This window comes from Salvelinus sp. IW2-2015, linkage group LG27 (genome assembly GCF_002910315.2).
Source record: "Salvelinus sp. IW2-2015 linkage group LG27, ASM291031v2, whole genome shotgun sequence".
NCBI classification, from domain to species: domain Eukaryota; kingdom Metazoa; phylum Chordata; class Actinopteri; order Salmoniformes; family Salmonidae; genus Salvelinus; species Salvelinus sp. IW2-2015.
The window spans coordinates 35,809,498-35,833,532 of NC_036867.1; the positions used below are offsets into that span (position 1 = coordinate 35,809,498).

General features: G+C 43.6%; 1 protein-coding gene across 1 annotated transcript in view; it reads right to left on the bottom strand.

The window, feature by feature from the left end:
- LOC111953154 (gamma-aminobutyric acid receptor subunit gamma-3) overlaps positions 1-24,035 on the bottom strand; it is a 43,080-nt gene that overhangs the window by 1,952 nt on the left and 17,093 nt on the right. The window contains 8 exon segments of the mRNA XM_023972236.2: positions 4-49; positions 52-167; positions 169-194; positions 1,312-1,520; positions 4,692-4,844; positions 6,991-7,128; positions 17,017-17,099; positions 19,005-19,225. Of these exon segments, the coding sequence (XP_023828004.2) occupies positions 4-49; positions 52-167; positions 169-194; positions 1,312-1,520; positions 4,692-4,844; positions 6,991-7,128; positions 17,017-17,099; positions 19,005-19,225 (992 nt within the window).

Below are 24,035 nucleotides of genomic sequence, written 5' to 3' on the forward strand. Positions count from 1 at the left end.
CTCTTAATGTCGACATGGATGCGTCCTTTCCTCCACCCTCCCCCTTTCACTCCTCGTAACAGCAGAAGAAGCTCTGGCAGTCCTTCCCATCCAGACACTCGTACACGTCCTCATAGTCCTGCCAGTATGAGTAGTTGTTGTTCAATGGAACCACAGTCGTGGGGACCTGGCCCCATGTCTAGCATCGAGTAGGTCTGTGGAGGGACAGAGGAAGGCCATCTCCTTAGATGGGTAAGCGATAAAGGGAGAGAAAGAGAGGGAGTGTGAGAGAGGTGAGAGAGTGAGGGTGGGAGGGGGGGCAAGAAATGTGATGAGGGGACAGAGAAGGAAGGCCTCATAATTAGATACTGAGAGGGAGAGAGTGAGGCAGCAGGGAGGGGCGGGGGGACAACAAAAGCCAGACAGAAGAGACAAGAAATACATGTGGGCAAACAAGGAGAAAGACAGATGGAAAGATGAAAAGAGACAGAGAAGAAAGAGATGAAGAGAGAAAAGAGATCTGATACGTTGTGAGTGGAGCTGTGCTGTCATGCATTAAAGCTCCGCAGCGGGCCGTGTCCTCCCACACCCAGCAGGACACTGTCATAGCCCAGGCAGGCAAAGAGTAGAACCCCTCGCGTAGTGCTCTACCGAAGCTGGGACTCACTCACTGGCTCGACAGCATTACACGACATGACATGATGACATGACACGCTATGACACGCCATTTACCAAGTACACTGTGTGACCGGTCGGCAGTCAAGTGAATGGGTATATGGAGGATGGTGGATGGACAGACCTCAACCCTCACCGGGTGCAACCTCCCAATTTGCTACCATGCAGGTCAGAGCCACTGACTGTAATACTATCACAGCCATGCACAGTGTGACTGATGCCAGAGGATGGAGATATGAAGGATGGACTAGACCTCCACCCACTGAGACCATAATCGCTACCATGGCTAGAACTATGACTGTGACAAACAAAACAAAACCTCGGTCCATGTCAATAACATCATTACACTGCATTGAGAAAAGTTACACCATTTCGTCATACGGAGGAAAGGTACACCATTACATCGTACGGAGAAAGGTACACCATTACATCGTACGGAGGAAAGGTACACCATTACATGTATGGGTGAAAGTACACCATTTCGTCATACGGAGGAAAGGTACACCATTACATCGTACGGAGGAAAGGTACACCATTACATCGTAACGTTACATCGTACGGAGGAAAGGTACACCATTACATCGTACGGAGGAAAGGTACACCATTACATCGTACGGAGGAAAGGTACACCATTACATCGTACAGAGGAAAGCTCACCAGTCTCTGCGTCTTGTTTGTCTTTTTGTAGCGGGGCTTCTGTGCCCTGTAGGCGTAGTAGTTTTGGATGGCGTACTCCATCATGGCCGCAAAGACGAACAAGAAGCACACAGTGACGAAGAGATCCATGGCCGTCACATAGGAGACCCTGGGTAGGGACGTCCTGGCCACTGTACTAAGGGTGGTCATTGTCAACACAGTGGTGATACCTGAAAGGACAAAGTCAGCGTCATTACACAGATTTTTCACCTAGTCGGCTCAGGGAATCGAACCAGCAACCTTTCGGTTACTGGCCCAACACTCTTAACCTCCAGGCTACCTGCCACCCGGTACTAACTGTTTGATATCTGTCTTGGCAAAACGACGGCAATAGTTTTCTCTGGCAATAGTCTGAATATATTTAGCAAATATGTTTTTAAGATATTTGATCAATTAACGAGGGTAGTTTGTGTCTCTAAGTAGTTTAACTTTAGAAATAAATGGACGTTTACATTAATACATTGTCAGCGCTTAAATATACTGAACAAAAATATGAACGCAACATGCAACAATTTCAAAGATTTTACTGAGTTACAGTTCATATAAGGAAATCAGTCAATTTAAATAAATTCATTAGGCCCTAATTTATGGATTTCACATGACTCAGCAGGGGTGCAGCCATAGGTGGGAGAGCATAGGCCCACACACTTGGCAGCCAGGCCCACCCACTGGGGAGCCAGGCACAGCCAATCAGAATGAGTTTTTCCCCACAGAAGGGTTTTATTACAGACAGAAATACTCCTCAGCACCACCCCTCAGAGGATCCCGTAAGTGAAGAAGTCGGATGTGGAGGTTCTAGACTGGCGTGGTTACACATGGTCTGCGGTTGTGAGGCCGGTTGGATGTACTGCCAAATTCTCGAAAACAACGTTTGAGGCAGATTATGGTAGAGAAATTAACATTAAATGATCTGGCAACAGCTCTGGTAGACATGCCTGCAGTCAGCATGCTAATTGCACTCTCCCTCAAAACTTGAGACATAAGTACACATTTAAAAGTGGCTTTTTGTTCTCCCCAGCACAAGGTGCACCTGTGTAATGATCATGCTGTTTAATCAGCTTCTTGATATGCCACACCTGTCAGGTGGATGGATTATCTTGGTAAAGGAGAAATGCTAACTAACAGGGATGTAAACCCATTTGTGCACCACATTTGAGAGAAATAAGCTTTTTGTGCCTATGGAACATTTCTGGGATCTTTTATTTCAGCTCATGAAACATGGGACCAACACTTTACATTTTGCATTTGTATTTTTTCTCAGTGTGGATATTGAAAAGTGAGCTGAATGTACCAGCTGAGATTTAGCATGTATAGAGCCTTTGATATAAAATGCTGGGTGTGAGCTCGCAACAACAACACACACACACACCACAACACACACACACCACACACACACACACACCACACACACACACCACACACACACACACACCACAACACACACACACACACTACACATCACACACACACGACACACACACACACACACACACACTAACAACACTATTATACATACACACCGCACGCACACACACACACAGCACACAACATCTTCTCTCTACTTTTTGCACATCACAAGGACCTCTCATTGATACTGAATGTTGTGCTGTTTTCAAGCAGTTACCATGGAGACAAGAAGGCCCATCTATTTTGAGCTGATATTTCATACTCAATCCCCCCCTTCCTTCCTTCCTTCAGACTCTACTGGCCACGGTGATGACCTTCACCTATTTCCCTTACCTTCTATACATACTTTGGCACTTAGTCAGCAGAGGTCCTTCATAACTTTCAAACAGGCAAGGTGTAAGAGCACCTTTAATTGGTTCCTCCAAATAAAATGGCAAAAAATGTAATGAATGAGAAAAAGGTATCGTTGTAAAAACACAAAATAGAACAGAAAATAAAATAGATACAAATAATGCATGTAGAAAGATGTCAGTACCCCTGCACTACATTAGGGACACAAAGACCCATAGATGTCATATGAACAGATACAACACATAGAAAATAATACAAATACAAAGAACATTGTACAAAGATATCAGTCTACAGTGCTGTTGTGACTCAGAGAGAGAGAAAGAAAGAAAGAGAGAAAAGAAAGTGACAAAAGAAGTGGGAGGGGTCACACTATATGAGTCACTGAACTGAGCATCCCTGTCAGGTATAGCCTGATAGTCATTACCATCTGTGGTGGCCCTTGTGAACCTGACTCTTTGGGAATGTCACCCACTACACCCCGTCACTGCCAAACACACTACACTCCCAGGGGGCACCTGCATGTCAGCACCTGCCTCCTCCTTAGCCCCCTACCACCACCACCAGCCACTCTGACATATCTCCTGCTCTTTGCAGTCAAACGCCCATTTTCCTTATCACTCCTCTTTCTTTTCAACCCGCTATCGATCAGCGGGAAGGCCCGGAAAAATCAACGCTGCGCTTTCATGCCCCAGAATAGATACTAAATAATTGATTTTATCAACGAGAATGGGATATTTCTCTTTACTCCTACAGTCAGCATCCTTGCCTGTTAGCTAGGGGAAAGACAAACATGTTTCCGGGCTTATCTTTGTACCGTGCCGTAACAGGTGTCAAGACAGTCGAGCGAGACTATTCGATGTGATTGGAGTGGATGGTTTGGTGATGAAACGGACTCGTTAATACACGTTCAGCTTTGACTTGTTTAACCACCATTGCAAATGTGCTTGTGTTGTCACTTAGTTAAAGGCCAGGTATAATGCTAATACTGTAATTTGGACTAAATGTGATATATTTGATCTTGAAGACAAAAAATGACCTGATCAAGGTCCGCTACAAGAGCTGCCTGGAGGAATTGAATCGTACTTACCGCAAAGTTCAACTCAAACTCCCAATCACCTTCAACAACATAATCCAGACGAATGTACATGCACTAATGGAAAGCATGCATCGGGGAAAAATCATGAATGAATTACAAACGTAAACAAAAAGGTAATTGTTAAGCCTTGATAAATTACAAGCACATCGCATAAACAAAATAAGACGGTTCAAGAATCTTGAAAGCAGAACGTAACATTGCATAAACACATGCAGATTGTTCTCTAGTCTAAACAATAAAATATAGATTTTTCATGCAATCTTCCATTGTGGTACCAAGAGTTGGTAACCACCTTTTCAACAAACCAGCTTCAGATGTATTTTTTTCCTTTCAGAATAACACATGCAGTGGTAGTCATTGCTGAACACATACAGTACACTACATGAWCACTGGTGGAACAGGTTTGATTGAACCCTTGGGTTTTCATCATCTACTTATTATAATATCAGTGTGTATCCTGCCAAATGGTATTCTTCAGATCAGGTACCTAGTGCTGTTCTGGCGGGGGCGGCATCGCTATTGATCCAGAAGGAGACCCAGGATAGCACCACGGTGAGGATACAGGGGATGTAGGTCTGGATGGTGAAATAACCCATTCTCCTGCTCAGGTCAAAGTACACTGTCATGACCACATAATCACCTGGAGAGGGGGGGGGGGGGGGCGAGAGGGAGAGGGATAAAGAGGGGGATGTATATGGAGTGAGGGGCGAGGAGGGGGAGGGAGGAGGTAAGGAGGAAGAGAGGGAGGGGGAGAGTAGGGGGGGGGAGGGAAGAAAGAGAAGAGATTGAGGACAATCAGAGCGTCAGGTGGCACAAGAACAAGCCAGCATGGGGAGGGAGATGGGGGGGGGGAGAAAGACAGAGAGAGATTGACGGAGAATCAGAGCGTCAGGTGGAACAAGAACAAGACAGCATGGGGAGAGAGGGATGGAGGGAGGGAAAGTAAGAGAGAGATAATCATGAGAGCTAGCATCAGGGGGAACCACAGAACAAGGCACCATACACAATGCTTCAGGGAGTCTACTTTGGTGGGTTTKGAAGAGGGATGCTGTAACAATAGAAAAAAAGGAGGCAGATATAACAGCGGTAGAACCAGAAGTCCCCGATGGCACGGTGGCATGGGAACTGTCCACTCGCCACTGTCCTCATTACCACGCTACAGCACAATACCTATTCATTTCATGCTGGATGAAAAACAAGAAGAAGAAATTTAACGCTTTGTTTTCAGAGTTTGTTGAGATGTAAATTAATGACATGCTATTTTTAGCTGCAGGAGCAAGCTAGCTAATCATCATGCAGCATGATGCAAGCTGGGAGTCAAGAAAAAGTGAAAACAAGATGAGAAAYGTCTAATTTCCTTGAACAGAACTGAAGGAAGATCTGTGGAAGAACTCTAGCTTTCATGAGTTCTCCACTCAGAACTTGGTCTTGTATCACAGTGCACCATACGTAGAACACATCATTTATTGGATCACCTGAGTTTTCAAGACTTTATTTTCAATATGGAGATGAAATCATCGTTCTCCAAAACGAATAAAGTACAGCATGAACAATGTCACCTATGAAATTTGAGAATAGGGTCAATATGGGTTAATTACAGCTTGAGGATTCATACATGAGATCAATTTATCAGCCCCTTGAAACGCTGCTACATTAATCGTCAATGCTGTCATGAATGCATTACAAATGTATTACAAAGTAATTCCAGCAAGCACCACTCATGAGTATAATTAGATACCTGTTTGTAAAACACAACCTTAGTYGCAAGGAATGATTGTTGTAAATAAATAGATGTAGGATTCAGTATTAAAACCAAACYACATCATAGGCCTTTGAAAATAATTTAAGTGAATAATTAAATATTTTGAATCTTTAATCCAGATGGTTTGTTTAAAAATATGTTTGCCTTTATACCGGAGGGGACCTTCTGATGAGCTTCAAGCAATCTACAGAGAAACAATATGTTTAATGTCACAATGAATTATGAAGACAGGTAAATGCACTTTCATTGTGCCCTTTTTTATTACACAGTGAATGATAAAGACAACGTCTACTCCCTGAGCACTACTCTTAAGTCTACTACCAAAGTACTGCTCCTAAGTCTACTACCACAGTACTACTCCCAAGTCTACTACCACAGTACTACTCCCAAGTCTACTACCACAGTACTACTCCCAAGTCTACTACCACAGTACTACTCTTAAGTCTACTACCAAAGTACTGCTCCTAAGTCTACTACCACAGTACTACTCCTAAGTCTACTACCAGAGTACTACTCCTAAGTGCAATTTCAACCTGTTTTCTGCCCTGCCAAATGCTGTCTTTGTCATTTCCAAGGTACAATAATACTACATATCTTGACTATCTTCCAAGAGAAGGCATTGTCTCTGCTCTCTGGCAATATCTTGCAAAACTGGCAAAGCAATTGTCTTTGCAATGCAATAGCTTACAAAGACTGGAAAATCAATTGACTTAAGCCAGAGTGGTGGCACCAGACCTCAAGACACCAGCTGGTAATGCCTGCTGTCTCCCCCTGCTAATAGACAGGAGAATATKACAGATAATTTACAGTAAATGCAGACCATTTGATTAAAAAACAGCTAAAAATAACACTTTCTCCTTTTTCCTTGGAATTTTTACGAGTCAGTATCTAATAATTCAGAGAGAAATTGGATGGAGAACACAGGAGCCAACGAAGGGCTGTGATGAGGATTGATTTGATTGATTGTGAAAAACAGAAGGTCAGCTGTTTGGGTATTAAATGTACGATTACTCATTTACTGTACCTGCTGTCGTTTTTAGGACGTCAGTGGTATTCCGCAGGCCCATGAAGTCAAACTGGTAGAGGCGCCAGTACTTCTGGTCTGAGGTTTCGATGGAGTTCCTTTTCCATCTGTAAATCATTTCATCCTTGGGGTAACCATCTGTAAGTCAAGTAAATACACAGTGACCCTGTGACCCTATGGTAGCATTTCATTCTAATAAAATAAGATTTATGCTTCAATCTGACCAATACATGTTTTATTGTTTGATGGGTCTTACTGGACACATTCCTATGTATGTATTATAAAACCTACTAATTGCATCCTGTTAAATATACCTAAATACGGGAACAGCACACGGACACGCACACACAGTATAGAGTAGATCACCACTAAAACATGGCCATAGTAAAGTGCTGTAAGAGCAGATGAAAAGGGGCACAACAGAGTGTAATAGGATACTTTGAGTTACTGTGAGAGAGCATTGTGTTGATGCCAGAGTTGACCTTCGCTTTTCACAGAGGTGCGTGTGTGCCTGTGAAATCTCATTTGAAAGCCATGCAATGGAAATGAATCACTTCATTGTGCTCTGATGATTTCAAGCAGGTGAACTGTATCCCATTAACATGTTATTATGAGGTGTGTCTCTCTCACACACACACACACACACACACAAAGCGACAATGTTATTCACACTAGCAAAAGCTACAACAAAGGAACGCTGGTGAGATGATGTGGAGTGTGCTGAGTGCATGTCAATATCTTAGAAACTATTATGCCGTGAAAGTACAATACAATAACGAGGAGGCAGAAAGGTAAGTTTAGGCTAGGGCTCAGCTGCAAGTTGGGTATCAGGGTTTGGCTCTGGAGTTGGCACTTCCTCCTAAAGGCGTGGTGTCCAGGGCATCCAGGCCAATGAGAGAGGGTGCAGCAAAGGGGGCTGCAGCTTAGTGGCCCTGCAGCTGATCCACATGGCGGTGGTACACTTGACCATCAGGCGTCCGAGTCCTGTAAGAGACAGGTCCAGTGGCTTCTTCCACAACATAGGGCCTCCAGAGTAGTTCCTCATGTACACAGACTCGTCAGGTAGAAAATGCCTTAAATGATCACGTCCCCTGTCTGCATCACCCTCCTGCCTTAGACGCATGTCACTTGCCATGTCCGGGTGCAGCCGATCTAAAGCAGTTGTCAATCGCTTGTTCATTAACAGCTAGGCTGGACTCTTCCCAGTAGAGGCCGTCATAACATGTTGAGACAGCAGGAACCTTGACACTCAGGTCTGCCAGTCACCCACCGAGATCATAGACAGAGCCTCCCTGGTTGTCTGATCCATGTGTTCAGCTTGGCCATTGGAGAACGGATGTTATGGGGCTGTGGTGACATGTCTGATTCAGTTCCGCCCAGCGAACTCCTTAAACTCCGCAGAAGTGAAGGCAGCTCCATTATCTGACACCAGGACGTCACACAACCCATGAATGGCAAACAGCAAATGGAGGGTGCCTATTACAGCACCAGAGGGCATCAAGATGACCATGGCTACTTCCATGCACTTTGAATGGGAATCTACCATAATGAGAAAAGTATTTCCTTTGAATAGCCCAGAAMAGTCTATATGAAGACAACAATTTCTTTGTTGTCCACTCCCATGGGTGCAAGGCAGCCTTGGGTGAGCCTGATGTGACTCCTGACAGGTGACACAGCTGCGCACCACAGCCTAAATTTCCATGTCCATCCCAGGMCACCACACATAGCTCTGTGCCAGTGCCTTCATCCTCACTATTCCAGGATGCATATCATGCAGCATGGAAAGGATCCCCTCCCTCGCCAGGCCAGGTACCACAACCCGACTGCCCCACAGCACACAATTCTTGTGAACCGACAGCTCGTTCCGACGATACCATTAAAGCCCAAACTCTCTGCCAGGAACTTCAGAGGCCCATCCATGCAGCACCCAGCGAAGCACTCGGGACAGGACAGGATCCTTGAAGGTCAGTGCGGCTATCCTAGAAGCATAGAGAAGGGCATCAGGCACCATCTCCAACGTCATCACTTCCCAGTGAGGTGGTGCCTCGACAAAGGGGTAGTGAGTGGCAGGCAACTCAGGGAATCTGCATTAGCCAACTGCTTCCCTGGATAATAGCTGAGCTCATAACTATGGGGTCCCAGTATCAGGCTCCATCTGACCATGCAAGTGAAAATATTTTTGGGGCATGGGCTTCATATGATGAAGCACGCCCAGCAAGGGCTTGTGGTTGGTGTAGACCACAAAATGGCGACCTCACAAATACTGATGGAACTTCTTGACAGCAAAAATGTTCGCCAGGGCCTATTTATCCGGCTGTGCAGAGTACTGTTCAGTGACAGTTAGGGTCCTAGATGCGTAGCACACAGGTGCCTCCCGACCATCAGATTCCACATGACTAAACAAGGCACCGAGCCCATATGGAGACGCATCACAGACCAGTAACAGGGGTTTTCTATCATCATAGTGGGCTAGCAGCCCATCTGCTTGCAGCAGCTGCTTTGCCTCTTTATAGACTTCTTCATGAGTGTCGTTCCCACTCCAGGGAGAGGCCGGGTCCAGTAGGCGATGCCAGGGCTGTAGCTTTATCAAGCAGGGGGAAAAAGTTGAGAAGCCTCAGAAACGACTGGAGCTCAGACTTGTTCTGGGAAGAAGGCCTTTATGGCCTTTACCATATCCTGGGTTGGTCGCACGCCATCCTTGTCAATGTGGAACCTCTGGAACTCAACACTGGGTGCAGCAAAAATTGACTTCTCCCTCTCAGGCTGTGGCCTCCCATGGATACTATAGACAACATACTTCTCAGAGTCTGGGTGACAGTTTACCAAGTGTGTCTGTTGTGTGGTCCTAGTGGGCATGACTGAGCTGCCTGAGGCCTGGGACTGGGACCTTTGTCAAACAAAGTCGAGCTATATGTCCTCTCCATTTACAGTAGTGACGGGTTGCAACACTAAACCTACAGCTGTTGGAATGATGGGCACCTCCACATCTGAAACAGGCTCTGAAGTCCTCTCTGGACTCTAGACTCTGACTGCCCCCCCCCCTCCGTGAGCACCGGCCTACTACGTTCAGCGAGACGAATGTCAGGCACAGTTGGAGGACCAGGGGCCTCATTTATAAAACTGTGCGGAGGATTCACGTCAAAAGGTGGMGTACGGACGAAACACAGAAAGTGCTTACGCACAAAAATATTCTGATTTATAACACAGTGTGCACACACTTCCCACGCCAGTTTCCCTTTATAAATCACAATCAACTCAAAATTTGGTCTTGTCCTACCCTTTTACCGCTCATAGTTGCCTATAGATAGTCAGTGAAACGCCCCKAATTAATATTCAACGGAAGTTCTTGTAGGGGAGGTTGAAGCAAGAAAAAATATATTGTTTGGTGGACACAGTGTGAGCATTACAAATACCAAACAGGCGTCAGAGTGTCAGCATGTGGCGGACGCTGTGAATCCCGCTGGCTCAGAAGTTCAGACTCTCTCAGAAATAAGACGTTATCCAACATTAAAGTGGAGGCCAACAGGCGCATAGCCTTACACAGACAAAGTGTTTGTGCCACCGGAGCTCAAGCCACTTGATGAGCGATTGCCAGTATTATAGGGGAATCCCTCCAGAGTGGAGTAGTGACGGAGGTGGACACGGACATGCAAGACGCACCGGATGATCCAGGTATGTAATTAGTATTACCTCGTTTGAAAAGTGTAAACCAAACAGATTCAAGTTGTGTTTAAACATTTATTTACAAACAATTGACATCTATTTTCAGTCGCTGCGTGTTCCTGCGGGGTCGGTGGTGCTGCAGCTGAGCACGAGCTGAGTGCTCCCACCCCCGGCGTCTCCACCGCACCTCGTGCGTCACAACCCTCCAGCGGCCGTGTCCTCACAGATGCAGTCCTGCAAACGCAAAGAGACACCATCGACACTATTAACGAGGTTGCCAAGGAGTTGAAGTGGGACAGGCACTGCTTGGTTTCTGCGGGTGCTTCTCTGTAATGCTGGGCCCACTACAGCACAGAGATCCAAGAGAACAGCTCTTGGYAATCGGAACCGGCTCATAAGCCACTCATCATCATTGGCCAGTAAATCTCGCTGGTCTCTGAAAATTCGCTCTCTCCGAATTCTTCCATTCGCCAAATCTTCCAACAGTGCCAAAGCAGCCATTGTGCGTAACTACGCATTGTAATTACATGCCTTTTTATACCCACCCATTTGATTGTCAAAGATACCCAATTGCATAAAACCTTCAGGTGTGGTAATTACCCTGACAATGACTGGGCCAAAATCACATTGACAGTTYTGCGCAACGAACATGTGATAACAATATATGAAACTGTGCACTCGTATCTGCCTGACAAAGGCATCGGAAACGGCATCAGTTTAAACTGTTCACCTTATTATTTATGAAAATAAATTTCACAACATGCAAATATTGTTTAATAATTACAGATCCAATTAAATATGATTCCCGATTAAACTGTACAACATATTTCAGGGGTTCTTTTGCAAAAACAGATATCTCCGTTTGTATTTATTATCCTAAATCATGTTTTTTGTGTGTTTTTTTTGTGTGCACTCCAGGGAACACTTCATATATAATACATGAGATGTAATATTTCGATTTATTTTACACAATGGCATCAATTTCAAAGCATTTCTCGAGTTTCATCCTTCTGCCATCGGAGTCGCAGTTTGTCATTTCTCCAGGTCATGTGCGTACGTATGGGTCAAAGTGTCTGTGGAGGACCGCACATTCTCCCGTCAAGTTTGTTTTTTATAAATCCCAAAGTTTGCTTAGAAAGTGGCGTACACCTTTTGTGCCTACGCAACGTTTATAAACGTTTATAAATGAGGCCCCTGGTCTTTCAGGGTGAAGCAGGCAGGCATTATTTGCAGCAGTCTCAGCTGCCAAGGCTTTTACCTCAGCCACTAAATATCAGATTGGGCTCAGCCAATAGACTCATCTAACAATTCTGTCAAGCAGCATCGGCTCCAGCTGATCTCCAAAATTATGGTACACCGAAAACCTGCGCAGACCAGCAACGAAACTGGAGATATTCTGATTTGCATTTTGTTTACTATTATGAAAATAAACGGATCTGGGCTGAAAGGTCGCTTCAAACATGCCACTATGTGATCATAACTCTTTGCATTGGGCAGGGCTGGAGCGAGTAGAGAACCTACTGTACACTAAACAAAAATATAAACGGAACATGCAACAATTTCAAAGATTTTACTGAGTTACAGTTCATATAAGGAAATTTGTCAACTGGAATAAATTCATTAGGCCCTAATCTATGGATTTCACATGACTGGGAATACAGATACAGATACCTTAAAAAAAAGATAAGGGCGTGGGTCAGAAAACAGTCAGTATCTGGTGTGACTACCACTTGCCTCATGCAGCGCAACACATCGCCTTCGCATAGAGCTGATCAGGCTGTTGATTGTGGCCTGTGGAATGGTGTCCCACACCTCTTCAACGGCTGTGCGAAGGTGCTGGATATTGGCAGGAACTGGAACACGCTGTCGTACAGTTCAATCCAGAGCATCCCAAACATGCTCAATGAGTGAAATGTCTGGAGAGTATGCAGGCCATGGAAAAACTGGGACATTTTCAGCTTCCAGGAATTGTGTACATATCATTGCAACATGGGGCCGTGGAACATTTCTGAGATCTTTTATTTCAGCTTTCATGAAACATGAAACCAATGCTGAGTTTATACAGTACATGACCAAAAGTATGTGGACACCTGCTCGTCAAACCTCTCATTCCAAAATCATGGGCATTAATATGGAGTTGGTTCCCCCTTTGCTGCTATAACAGCCTCCACTCTTCTGGAAAGGCTTTCCACTAGATGTTGGAACATTGCTGCGAGGAATTGCTTCAATTCAGCCACAAGAGCATTAGTGAGGTCAAACACTGATGTTGGGCGATTAGGCCTGGATCGCAGTCGGCGTTCGAATTCGTCCCAAAGGTGTTTGATGGGGTTGAGGTCAGGGCTCTGTGCAGGCCAGTCAAGTTCTTCCACAATGATTTCGACAAACCCTTTCTGTATGGACCTCACTTTGTGCACGGGGGCATTGCCATGCTGAAACAGGAAAGGGCCTTCCCCAAACTGTTCTCTTGGCATCTACCAAACCCAGATTCATCTTTCGGAATGCCAGATGGTGAAGCATGATTAATCACTCCAGAGTCCAATGGCGGCGAGCTTTACACCACTCCAGCCAACACATGGCATTGTGCATGTTGATCTTGGGCTTGTGTGCAGCTGCTCGGACATGGAAACCCATTTCATGAAGCCCCTGACAAACAGTTCTGGTGCTGAGGTTGCTTCCAGAGGCAGTTTGGAACTTATTAGTGTGTTGCAACCGAAGATTTTTATACACTACGCGCTTCAGCACTCGCCGGTCCCGTTCTGTGAGCTTGTGTGGCCTACTCTTTTGCGACTGAGCCATTGTTGATCCTAGACTATTCCACTTCACAATAACAGCTCTTACAGTTGACCGGGGCAGCTCTAGTAGGGCAGAAATTTGATGAACTGACTTGTTGGAAAGGTGGCATCCTATGACATTGCCATGTTGAAAGTCACTGAGCTCTTCAGTACGGGCCATTCTACTGCCAGTGTTTGTCTATGGAGATTGCATGGCTGTGTGCTCGATTTTATACACCTGTCAGCAACGGGTGTGGCTCAAATATATACTTTTGAATATATGATGCATTTTTGTTCAGTGTAGAATAAGTCACCGCTCCGCACACACAGAGCAGCACAGTGCAATTATTTTAGTCATTTTCAATGTCATTAGCAACAACAAAAACATTCCAGCCTTTCAACATACTCCTCCCAAGAGCTATGCTTTTCATCAGCAAACTCCTTAATCTTCCCATAAAAAGCCATGATCACGTCAGAAAAGGAAAATCCACTTTTATTTATCCTTTATTCAGCTAGGCAAGTCAGTTAAAAAAAAAATCTTATTTACAATGACGGCCTACCCCAGCCAAACTCTAACCCGGACGACGCTGGGCCAATTGTGCACCCCCCTATGAGACTACCAATCACGGCCGGTTGTGATACAGCCTGGAATCAAACCAGAGTCTGTAGTGACGCCTCTAGCACTGACATGCAGTGCCTTAGACCGCTGCGCCACTCGGGAGCCCATTTTATGTTTACTCACGAATCCTCTTCAAACATTCTAGTTCGGAAAGGCAAGTTTAGGCTATTTACTCCATGGTGCAGGCAATAAACATGAGCGCCATGTTGGCAGGTGACTGAACTTTTACACCTCTGGGGCCCACAACAACTATACCAATACACAACTGAAACCACATACTCTCCCATCTCCATTAARATGATAGGAGTACAGTCAGTGCACTGTAGGATTGACTCTTCACTGGTAAATGTCAGTTATTGACATATCCTACTCTGTACTGTAGGTTACATAGAAACGCGCCATGGTAGACAGCCCAGCCAAACTCCTCTCTCCTCCTCTGCACAGATAATAGCTTGGGTCAAAGCAAAGAGAATGTAAAAGGGCCAGATGTCTATGAATCCTTGTATAGCAGCCTATATCCACTGTGCTCTAGGTTTGGTCGTATAGAAACACTTCAATGGACAGAAATGACTCATCTCTTATCTGTAATTCTCTTTTTCTCGTTAGATTGAGGCACGATGCGCTTCCTCCCAAATGACWAAATGACATTGGTTTCCTTACCCTGTAAGCAGTATATGGACAAGGTATGATATCAATCCATGCTTTGGTTAGGTTTCCCTGGCACAGTTTCCAAATGCTAATTTGTGGCACAAATCCCTTTCAAGTCATGGGACCGATATTAGCATTTTTYGCGACTCATGTTCAAATCATCTATAAGTGACTTTGTTGAGCTTCACAATACATTTAAGATACTTTGGGATGATTTGGACGATGTACAAAAATGTGTAAAATCGGTCCCGTGACTTGAATGGGATTTGTGTCACAAATGCTAAAACATGAACATTTGGAAACAGTGCCAGGAAAGGTAAACCAAAGCATGGATTGCTGTCATTTCTAGGCTGCTTACAGGGTAAGGAAGCAAATATCTAATTTCATAACTATCCGTTTAAAGATCTGAAAGGTGAGAAAGTCCACATTGATTAACTAATAAAAGGTGCAGTGAAATCAGTGGAGGCTACTGAGGGGAGGACTGCTCATAATAATGGCTGGAACAGCATGAATGGAATGGCATCAAATACATAGAAACCATGTGTTTTGATACCATTCCACTTATTCCACTCCAGCCATTACCACGAGCCTGTCCTCCCCAATTAAGATGCCACCAAACTCCTGTGAGTGAAATGTGTTGTTTTACAGGGTCAGCCATAGCAGTATAGTGCCCTTAGAACAAATGATGTGCTTTGCTCAAGGACGCATCGGCAGATCGTTCACTTTGTCGGCTCGGGTATTCAAACCAGCAACTTTCGATTGCTGGCCCAACGCTCTAACCGCTAGGCTACCTGCAGCCATTATCGCCATGGGAACACAGCACGCCACATGTCCAATGTTCTTTTCCCTGGGGTAAGTGAAAATATCAAACAGCGAGGATGTGTCTGTTGGCTCTGTCAAGCCAGTGGGTGGGTGGTGTGGAGGACTGGATTGAGTTTTCCCGTTTTCCTTAAGTTAACTCTTCAGACCCCCTGTTTCCAGGACAGAGATTAAGCCTATTCTCTATTGAATACTTCCAACAACAACAAAAACATTCAAACCATAATAATATGATAGGACTATTTTCTGAAGGTGACATTTGAGGATGACTTACTGTATGGATGTACATAGAGTACATAGGCTGTGGATGGAGAAGCAATGGTGTTGCATTGGAAGGGTGGGGAAATGGAGGGGGCATACGTACACGGGGGGGCGGGTGATTTATTGTAGACTGAATAGAAGTAAGATCAAGGTCTTTATCTGGGAAACAGCTGGAAATCCATTAGCTCCAGCGTGCATGGCTTTCACATCCTGTTCCCACCAATCCTTAATAAGGGTAGAAATTCAGTGTTCTATTTCACTTAACAATCATGCTCTATGTTCACTTGCCATTCTGCCTGTACTGAATTTTGTCCCATTTTATTGCAGGTGATGTGCTGTTGTTGTGTTGTTAATGGACTGCCCAGAAAGCCTGGTTTTCAATGTGGCTTTAACGAACGGTATAGAGGTACAGAGTAGCTTTGCACCAAGCTTTCACATTGGTGACTCACGCATTCTCATGAAAAGCTGCAGACAATCCTTCTCTTTCAGGCTACACACCTATATACTGTACCTTTCAGTGAATCTGCCCAACAAGCCTCCTACTCAAAACAGTTCCATGTGCATCGACCTCATACTGTGACAGAATACACACGGTATCGTTTGGATCTAGTGCAATGGACCTGTAGTGACCAACGGCGTTCATTGCAGGTACCTCCATCGTTTATATAAAAGTGAGTTGTAAGACTACAGTACGTGGGGGAGAAGGAAATGCCTGTGATATWATGGTCTGRCTTTTGGTGTCTATTGTGTATCATACTGTGATTGTCTTGTRCATATATAAGACGTTGATTGTTGTGTATATATTAGGAGTATGTGAGACAAGGGAGATATACCTGTCCAGAGATGTTAAGTAGGAAATGGAACTGTACTTATTTGCTCAATTTATGAAACAACAATTTTGTCTGTCATTGTTCGTTGCCGCGACCATTGCTGCCTAACCTTGCTGCACCCCCACACCCCCATTCCCTCTTCAAAAGGATCGCAACAGAAATAATCTTTCAAGCTTTATTCTGTTACCCTAGATTACTTTCTTAAATTGTATGTGGCGGCGTCAATTATTCAATCCATATGAAATATATTACTTCTTCTCATGTATTTTTCRTACATCTACATGAAACATGATGTTTCCTGATGTATTGTTCATATATTAAGAAATATGATTTCCCCATTTATTTTATTATATGTTTATACAAAATATATGACATATGAATGGGTGACATTATTGCCTGGCCGTACAATACTCACAGCTAGAGAAGACCAGGGGACAGGAGTGCTCATCCATAGGGAAGTTGTGGAGCTGCAGCTGGCACTCTGCATTGATGGTCAACCTACAGCAYGAGTCAGAGAGAGGCCGTGAGTGAGCATTGCCATCGTTTCTCACATAGAGTTCACCTCTGCTCCGAGAGAGCAGTGCTACAACAACCACCACTGCGCTAAACACATACACTACTGGTGATGTGAACGTGTAATTTATTGATGAAGACAGCATAGGGTGTGAAATAAGGGAAGGCTGGCTCTTGATGTTGTTCTCACATTCTGCACATGCTGAGAAAGCGACAGATAGCCATAATGCTGAATTTCGCTGCTATGCTGTTTCCATTTTTCTGTTGGTGTGAAAAGAATGAGCGATTGCGGGGTTAACAAACTGGCACCTTGTTGCATGCCTGTGAGAGACCTAATGGGCCACCTATTATCCTGACATKACTGCCAGTGCCAGAGGGCTGGAGATTGCGCGTCGGCCGGCCGGCCGGTCGCCTCCGAGTCTGGTGAGCCCTGCAAATTGGTATTTTCCTTGAGTAACAAACTCCGACAGACTAGTTAAGAAAAATGAGCGGATTTAGAAATGCTCTCGTCCCGGAGTTATGTAGGTCATCGGACCGAATTTCACCCTATTCGTCTCCTCTTTTCTTTCTCTTCTTCTCCTCCTCCTCTTCCTCTTGTCTCCCTGATAAAATGTCACTCTTGTTTACGTTGGCTTGACTGAAGTTCACAGTGAAGGGGAATTAAATGGGAGCTTAGATTCACTCCATTGTTTTAATCAGACCAGGATGCCACTCAAGAAKATTTATAGATCTGCTCAATGATAACGCTGATGAATAACGCTAACTGAATGCTTACTGAAAATGCTCATTGATAATGCAAACTGATATTGCTCACTGACAATGCTCAATTATAATGTGCAACAATAGGCATCACCGATAAATCAAATCACATTTTATTGGTCACGTACACATATTTGGCAGATGTTGTGGGTGTAGAAAAATGCTTATGTTCCTAACTCCAACAGTGCAGTAGTATCTAACAATACAAAACAATACACACATCTAAAAAAAATCGAAAGAAAGGAATTAAGAAATATAGAAATATTAGAATGAGCAATGTCAGAGTCCGGAATATAAATATATATGTATATGATGGTGTGTGTATAGACATTATGGGCATTATATGATGCTAACTAACAATGCTCAGTGATAATGCCCAACAATAATTTCAGTGATAATGCCGATATACTGTATAATGCTAAACATTAATGCTCAAAGATAATACACTAACCGATAAAGCTCACTGAGAATGGCTGATAATGTCGGATCTTGTATGATTCCGCCTTGTGGAGCAAGCCAGGTCAGTCCTGACAATAATTAACCTGCCCACACATTCTTTTCCTTTGTCCTGTGCTTTGCCTGTTGCCAAGGGAATACCTCAGTCAGTTATGCAAACAGCAGGGTGATGTCTCTCTTTTTCTCAGCGGAGGTGAATCCACGGTTGAAAAGGACTGAAAGGATGACATTTACGCACTAAAAAGCATTATCTCCCGAAGACAGTGTACTACAGTGTGCAAAGCGAATGTACCAAGTGTGCTAAACCACTTAGCAGAGCAGTGATGAAAGATACAAAACAATGTTAGTCTTATCATAGAGTAGAATGATTTTTATTTTTGGTTATTGGTGTAGCATCAGTATGTGGCACAGATGTCAGCGTGTTTGTGCCACCTTCTTACACTGTGTTGAACTCTACCTGAGTTCTGAGGAAGTTAGAATATTCTAGATGTGATCTTCAGTACAAAGATGGGTAGTAATGACACTATTTTCATTTATATTGTCTATTTGTCTTTCCTTGAAAGGGAAAACCCAATGTTTGCTAAGATGTAAATTCTGAACAAAGATGGAACGATAGGTGGCTGTTCAAAACAACAATGTCTGTGATATCTGATAAAGAAAAGCCATTTATTTTACCTCAGCGTGTATAGTATCTTCCCATCGTTCCAGATACGCAGAAGCTGATTGGGCATCGTAATCCAATGAGAGTCTGCGTTCTTGGAGTTTCTGAAGATGGTGTCAGGGACCCAGATCATTCCCACCATGTTGCTGTTGAGAGTCAGGATCTTCATAGTGCTGTTGTATTGCAGACGGCTGTCGATCCACGTCTGTGCAAAAATGATGTCAATTTCGTATTCCTGTAGCAAAACAGAAGAAACTGACCTTTAACCTACATATATTTTTCTCCCCAATTTCGTGGTATCCAATTGTTAGTAATTACTATCTTGTCTCATCGCTACGACTCCCGTACGGGCTCGGAAGAGACGAAGGTCGAAAGCCATGCGTCCTCCGAAACACAACCCAACCAAGCCGCACTGCTTCTTAACACAGCGCGCATCCAACCCGGAAGCCAGCCGCACCAATGTGTCGGAGGAAACACCGTGCACCTGGCGACCTTGGTTAGTGCGCACTGCGCCCGGCCCGCCACAGGGGTCGCTGGTGCACGATGAGACAAGGATATCCCTACCGACCAAACCCTCCCTAACCCAGACGACGCTAGGCCAATTGTGCGTCGCCCCACGGACCTCCCGGTCGCGGCCGGCTGCGACAGAGCCTGGGCGCGAACCCAGAGTCTCTGGTGGCACAGCTAGCGCTGCGATGCAGTGCCCTAGGCCACTGCGCCACGCGGGAGGCCTATTATACATATTTCATATATTATTACATCTTTTATGATACATTTTGGTGCCAACTCTGGGGGGAAAAAATTATCTAAAATCCACATTCATGCTATATATTTAACTTTAAGATGTTCATTTTTTTTTATTGAGAGAAGCTGCAGATCGGCTGTGTTGATGGTCTACCCGAACATAGAGACAGGACGAGACAAGACCTTTATTCTCTTAGACAAAACATACCATAAATGATTATATGATAAGACAAGCATAAATTATAAATTGCCTTAACATTTAAAAGTGCTGAAAAATAGAAGCATTTCTCTTTTCCTAATCCCTTATGTTGACGTCCCCCAGAAACCGCATCTTGATTCTGACGGGTGACCTTTTTGGAAACTTTTACAGGCACATGGGACCTGACTTTAATACAGCCCTAATTAGAGTGTGATGGGAGCAGCACGACTGTAGCTGTTACCATGACCTTAAGGAGTAAAAGAACAGTCAATCACACAACACGTCAGTCTAAAGAGTCTATTCCTCAAGCCTCCCAGGCAATAGCCACTGTAATATATAAGGTCCTGTTTGGCTCAGTTGGTAGAGCATAGCACAGGTTTATGGGTTTGATTCCCGCTGGGGCAACCCTAAGAAAAATGTATGCATGCATGACTGCAAGTTGCTTTGGATAACAGCATCTGTTAAAAGGCATACATTAATGTATGAGAAATATAGTGAAACGGCTCGATCAGACAAACTAGTATCACAGATAAGGTAGATCATTTACCTACTGATGACTACATTTGAATTAATAATGCTGATATAACATTTTAACTATGTTATTTCACCCATGAGTTTCTCACTAGCTACGTTATGAAGATGAATGTGATATGAAATCAGTGATTCATCTCTAAGGAAATCTAAAAAACCCAAACACCAAGTATGCATTCATTCTGCTCTCTCCCCCTCTAACAGCCTCTGTGTAGTCCTGTAATACCCTTTAAATGTAAGATGGAGGTCAATAAACTGTATAAATATGAATAGATATTTCCCTCAGAAGCATCACAATTAGTTTCACTTCAGTAAATTCATTACAACCTTAAGACTGCAATGACATTTTCATAGTCACGAAAATGACTTGATTCCTAAACCATTGTTAGACCTGGCTTCCTTACATCATGAGGGTGTGTACAGTTGGCTACGATGTCATCAGACAGGAATTCAGGGTGTCTTTTATATGTTTTATTTCTTTAACCTTTATGTACACAGCGAAGTCSCACTGAGATCTAAGTCTCTTTTGCAAGGGTTAGTGCTATCCGGAATCCTTGGGACGTCCCTACCCTAACCTTAACCCCTAGCATTACCCKAACCKTAACCATTTTAAATTTCAACATCAAAGTGGTGATGTCAGAGTTGGAAGTCCCTAGGATCCCAGTACAAAATGCACACATTAGGGACGAGCTAATCAATCCAGGCATGTGCACTATTCACTCATCATGAGTAGCCTAGGTCTCTAATTAAGGTCTTAACACGCCTGTAGGGGACTACGTTTTCCAAATTAAGTCTACCCTGGAGTCTATTCCATCTCTACACTAAATGTAAAGAATTTTGAAAAAGCCTTACTATCTACCTCAGATGAGGGCCATAAGCAGCGGGATATGAATGGGATATGATTACTACTGTTCAAATCATCACTCTGGCGATTAATATTTGGTTATAAAATACACGCTGTGCTCATACAGCTTATCAATGTAGGGATGGAAAAAAAACACATCCTCTTTACTCGTTCTGTGTCATTAGCGATTATGGAAATCATTACGAAAGCTCACACCCACGCTTTTAATGACTGATGCTACAAGACGAGAAAAAGGCAAAGCAACAGTCTTACCACGATGAACGTGAGTTCAAATTAAACATGTAAAAAAAAGAGGTAACTTGTGAATGTGTCTTGGCCTCTCCGTCCGTCGTTACAAGGCTAAGAATTACTCCCACAGTGCAACTTCCAGGCAAACATTAAGCGCCCCTCATGAATTTAGAGTCCAACAGCAGGCACTAAAATGAGCATATCAAATGCCACATTATGAAAGGTCAAGTGAGGAAAAAAAGATGCTCTGAGGACTTACAGCATTACAGTACAATGCCACGATCTGTAAATCCACAATATCAACCCATTAGAAGTACTCACAGCCGTGTGTATGATTCATTACACTTGCTTCCACACATATTTATATTCTGCATTGTTTATTTAGCCTGGTCCCAGATCTGTTTGACCTTGCCAACTCCATTGCTGTCATTGTCAAGCCAAACTTTTTTTAAATCATTTTCTGTATTTTTATAGAAAGGCTTACAGTGAGAGAGGGACCAAAAGGTCAGTGTAAAAGGTTGGCCAACAATGGCCAGCTTGCATGTAGAGAGCTTTGAACTTTTGCATGTTGTGTATGGCTGGCTGTGGCTTCTGCTATGGGTAGCCCCGTTGCCTTGGACACAGAGTGAGCCTCCCAGATATAGCCTAAAAATAGCAATTCCTTTCGCAGAGAATTGTGAAGATGTCCCTTCAAACAAAATGTGTCAATAATTCAACGAGTACACCAAGAAACCAGTGTCATTAAACAGGTGTCATTGTGGCTGAAATCTACAATCCAGAAACTCAGAATGTGTCGATACTTGGAGAATCTGTGAAAACAATTGTTGAAACGAAGACAATGAGAAAATGTTGAAATGTTGAAAATGTACTATAGGGATGGTATTGGATTAGTCCAAGGGAGCCATTGAGTTCCTGTGTTGGCTAACGATAAAAATAATATGTATATATTTTTTTACACTAATTGTAACTGTAAATCCTAGTTGACATCTGTCAAACTGTATGTGTATGGATATTGGATACCAAAGCTAATGGAATCCAACACACAAAATATTTCCTATGCTCATTGCTCTATGATGACGGAGGTATGATGTCACCAATTATTAGAAAGGAGAGATATGATCTGGGCCTGTAGCCTTCATATAATACTATAGTCCCATATAATCCATTAACGATCTATTGGAATCTGGAGGAGGGTAGACAAAGTCTAATGTTCCTACTAGCACACCACATAGAATACACACCAAATTATGAATATTAGTTAGTTAAGAATATTAGTTAGTTAAAACCATTGGGCCAGTAATTGAAAGGTCGCTGGTTTGAATCCCAAAGCCGATTAGGTGAAAACTCTGTCTATGCCCTTGAGCAAGGCACTTAACCCTTATGCTACTGTAAATCACTCTGGATAAGAGCGTCTGCTAAATTACTAAAAGGTCAATATAAGTGGTATCATATGGATATTGAGACAGCTGTCAGATGTCATGGTGCAATCCTTTAGAGATCTATCAGAAACTGAAGTTTAGACAGACTGCTTAATAGAATGAGTTCTCTGTTTGGTCGAGTAAACACTACCCACTGATCCACTGTTGTTCCCCTGAGACCTGGTGTCACATCTTAGATGTACTCCATTTTAAACATGGCGTCGTCAAACATCTCTCTTCCTCTCTGTGGGGTGGCTCCTCACTGGTTAACATTATGTAACCCGTTGTTATCTGGGCTAGACATTTAGGCAGACTCAATCAATCTATTTTCATTCTGAGGAGAGAAAACAACCAGACAGGTTCTGAAGATCTTATTTCTGTCTTTATTGGCACTAATCCTGTGGAACATAAAAAGAACCATGCCCTGTGGAAGAATATTGATTCCTCATATTAACACAATCTGTTTTCACTCAGCGAAAATGCACCAAATAACATCATATATCCATCATTTTTCAATGGCACCACGGGAGGAACTGTAGCGTTGCGAGATCTCATGGAGAGAGAGTCATTATCTTTAACTGATGGACTGTAGGCCGAGATTACTCTGGCATAGTGTCCTCTTTTGGTCAACTAATTCAACGTGCTATCTTTTCTGCATAGCACCAGCAACTATGACCACTGCGCTCTGAGTTAATGGTACTTAATCGGACATGCTCCCATCACACTCTGTCCTAGATTAATATCTTCTTCAGTGACGTTGACTCATCCGAGGACTCGGTCCCGTCGGTGTAAATAAACTCAAACCATTCCCCTATGGCAAAAAAGACTCTCCTTCTCTTTAGATCGCTAACAATGCCGATATAACATCAGGTCTGGGTGACTACATACTAGGCTTTTCTGTATATACGGTTTAAACAGAAACAATTACAATAGCCAGGAACATAGATTAGGAACATAGATGCCAGGAACATAGATTATCATGTCTGAGTGAGTAGCCTTCATTGGCTATATAAACCCAATACATACAGTTGAAGTCGGAGTCGGAAGTTTATATACACCT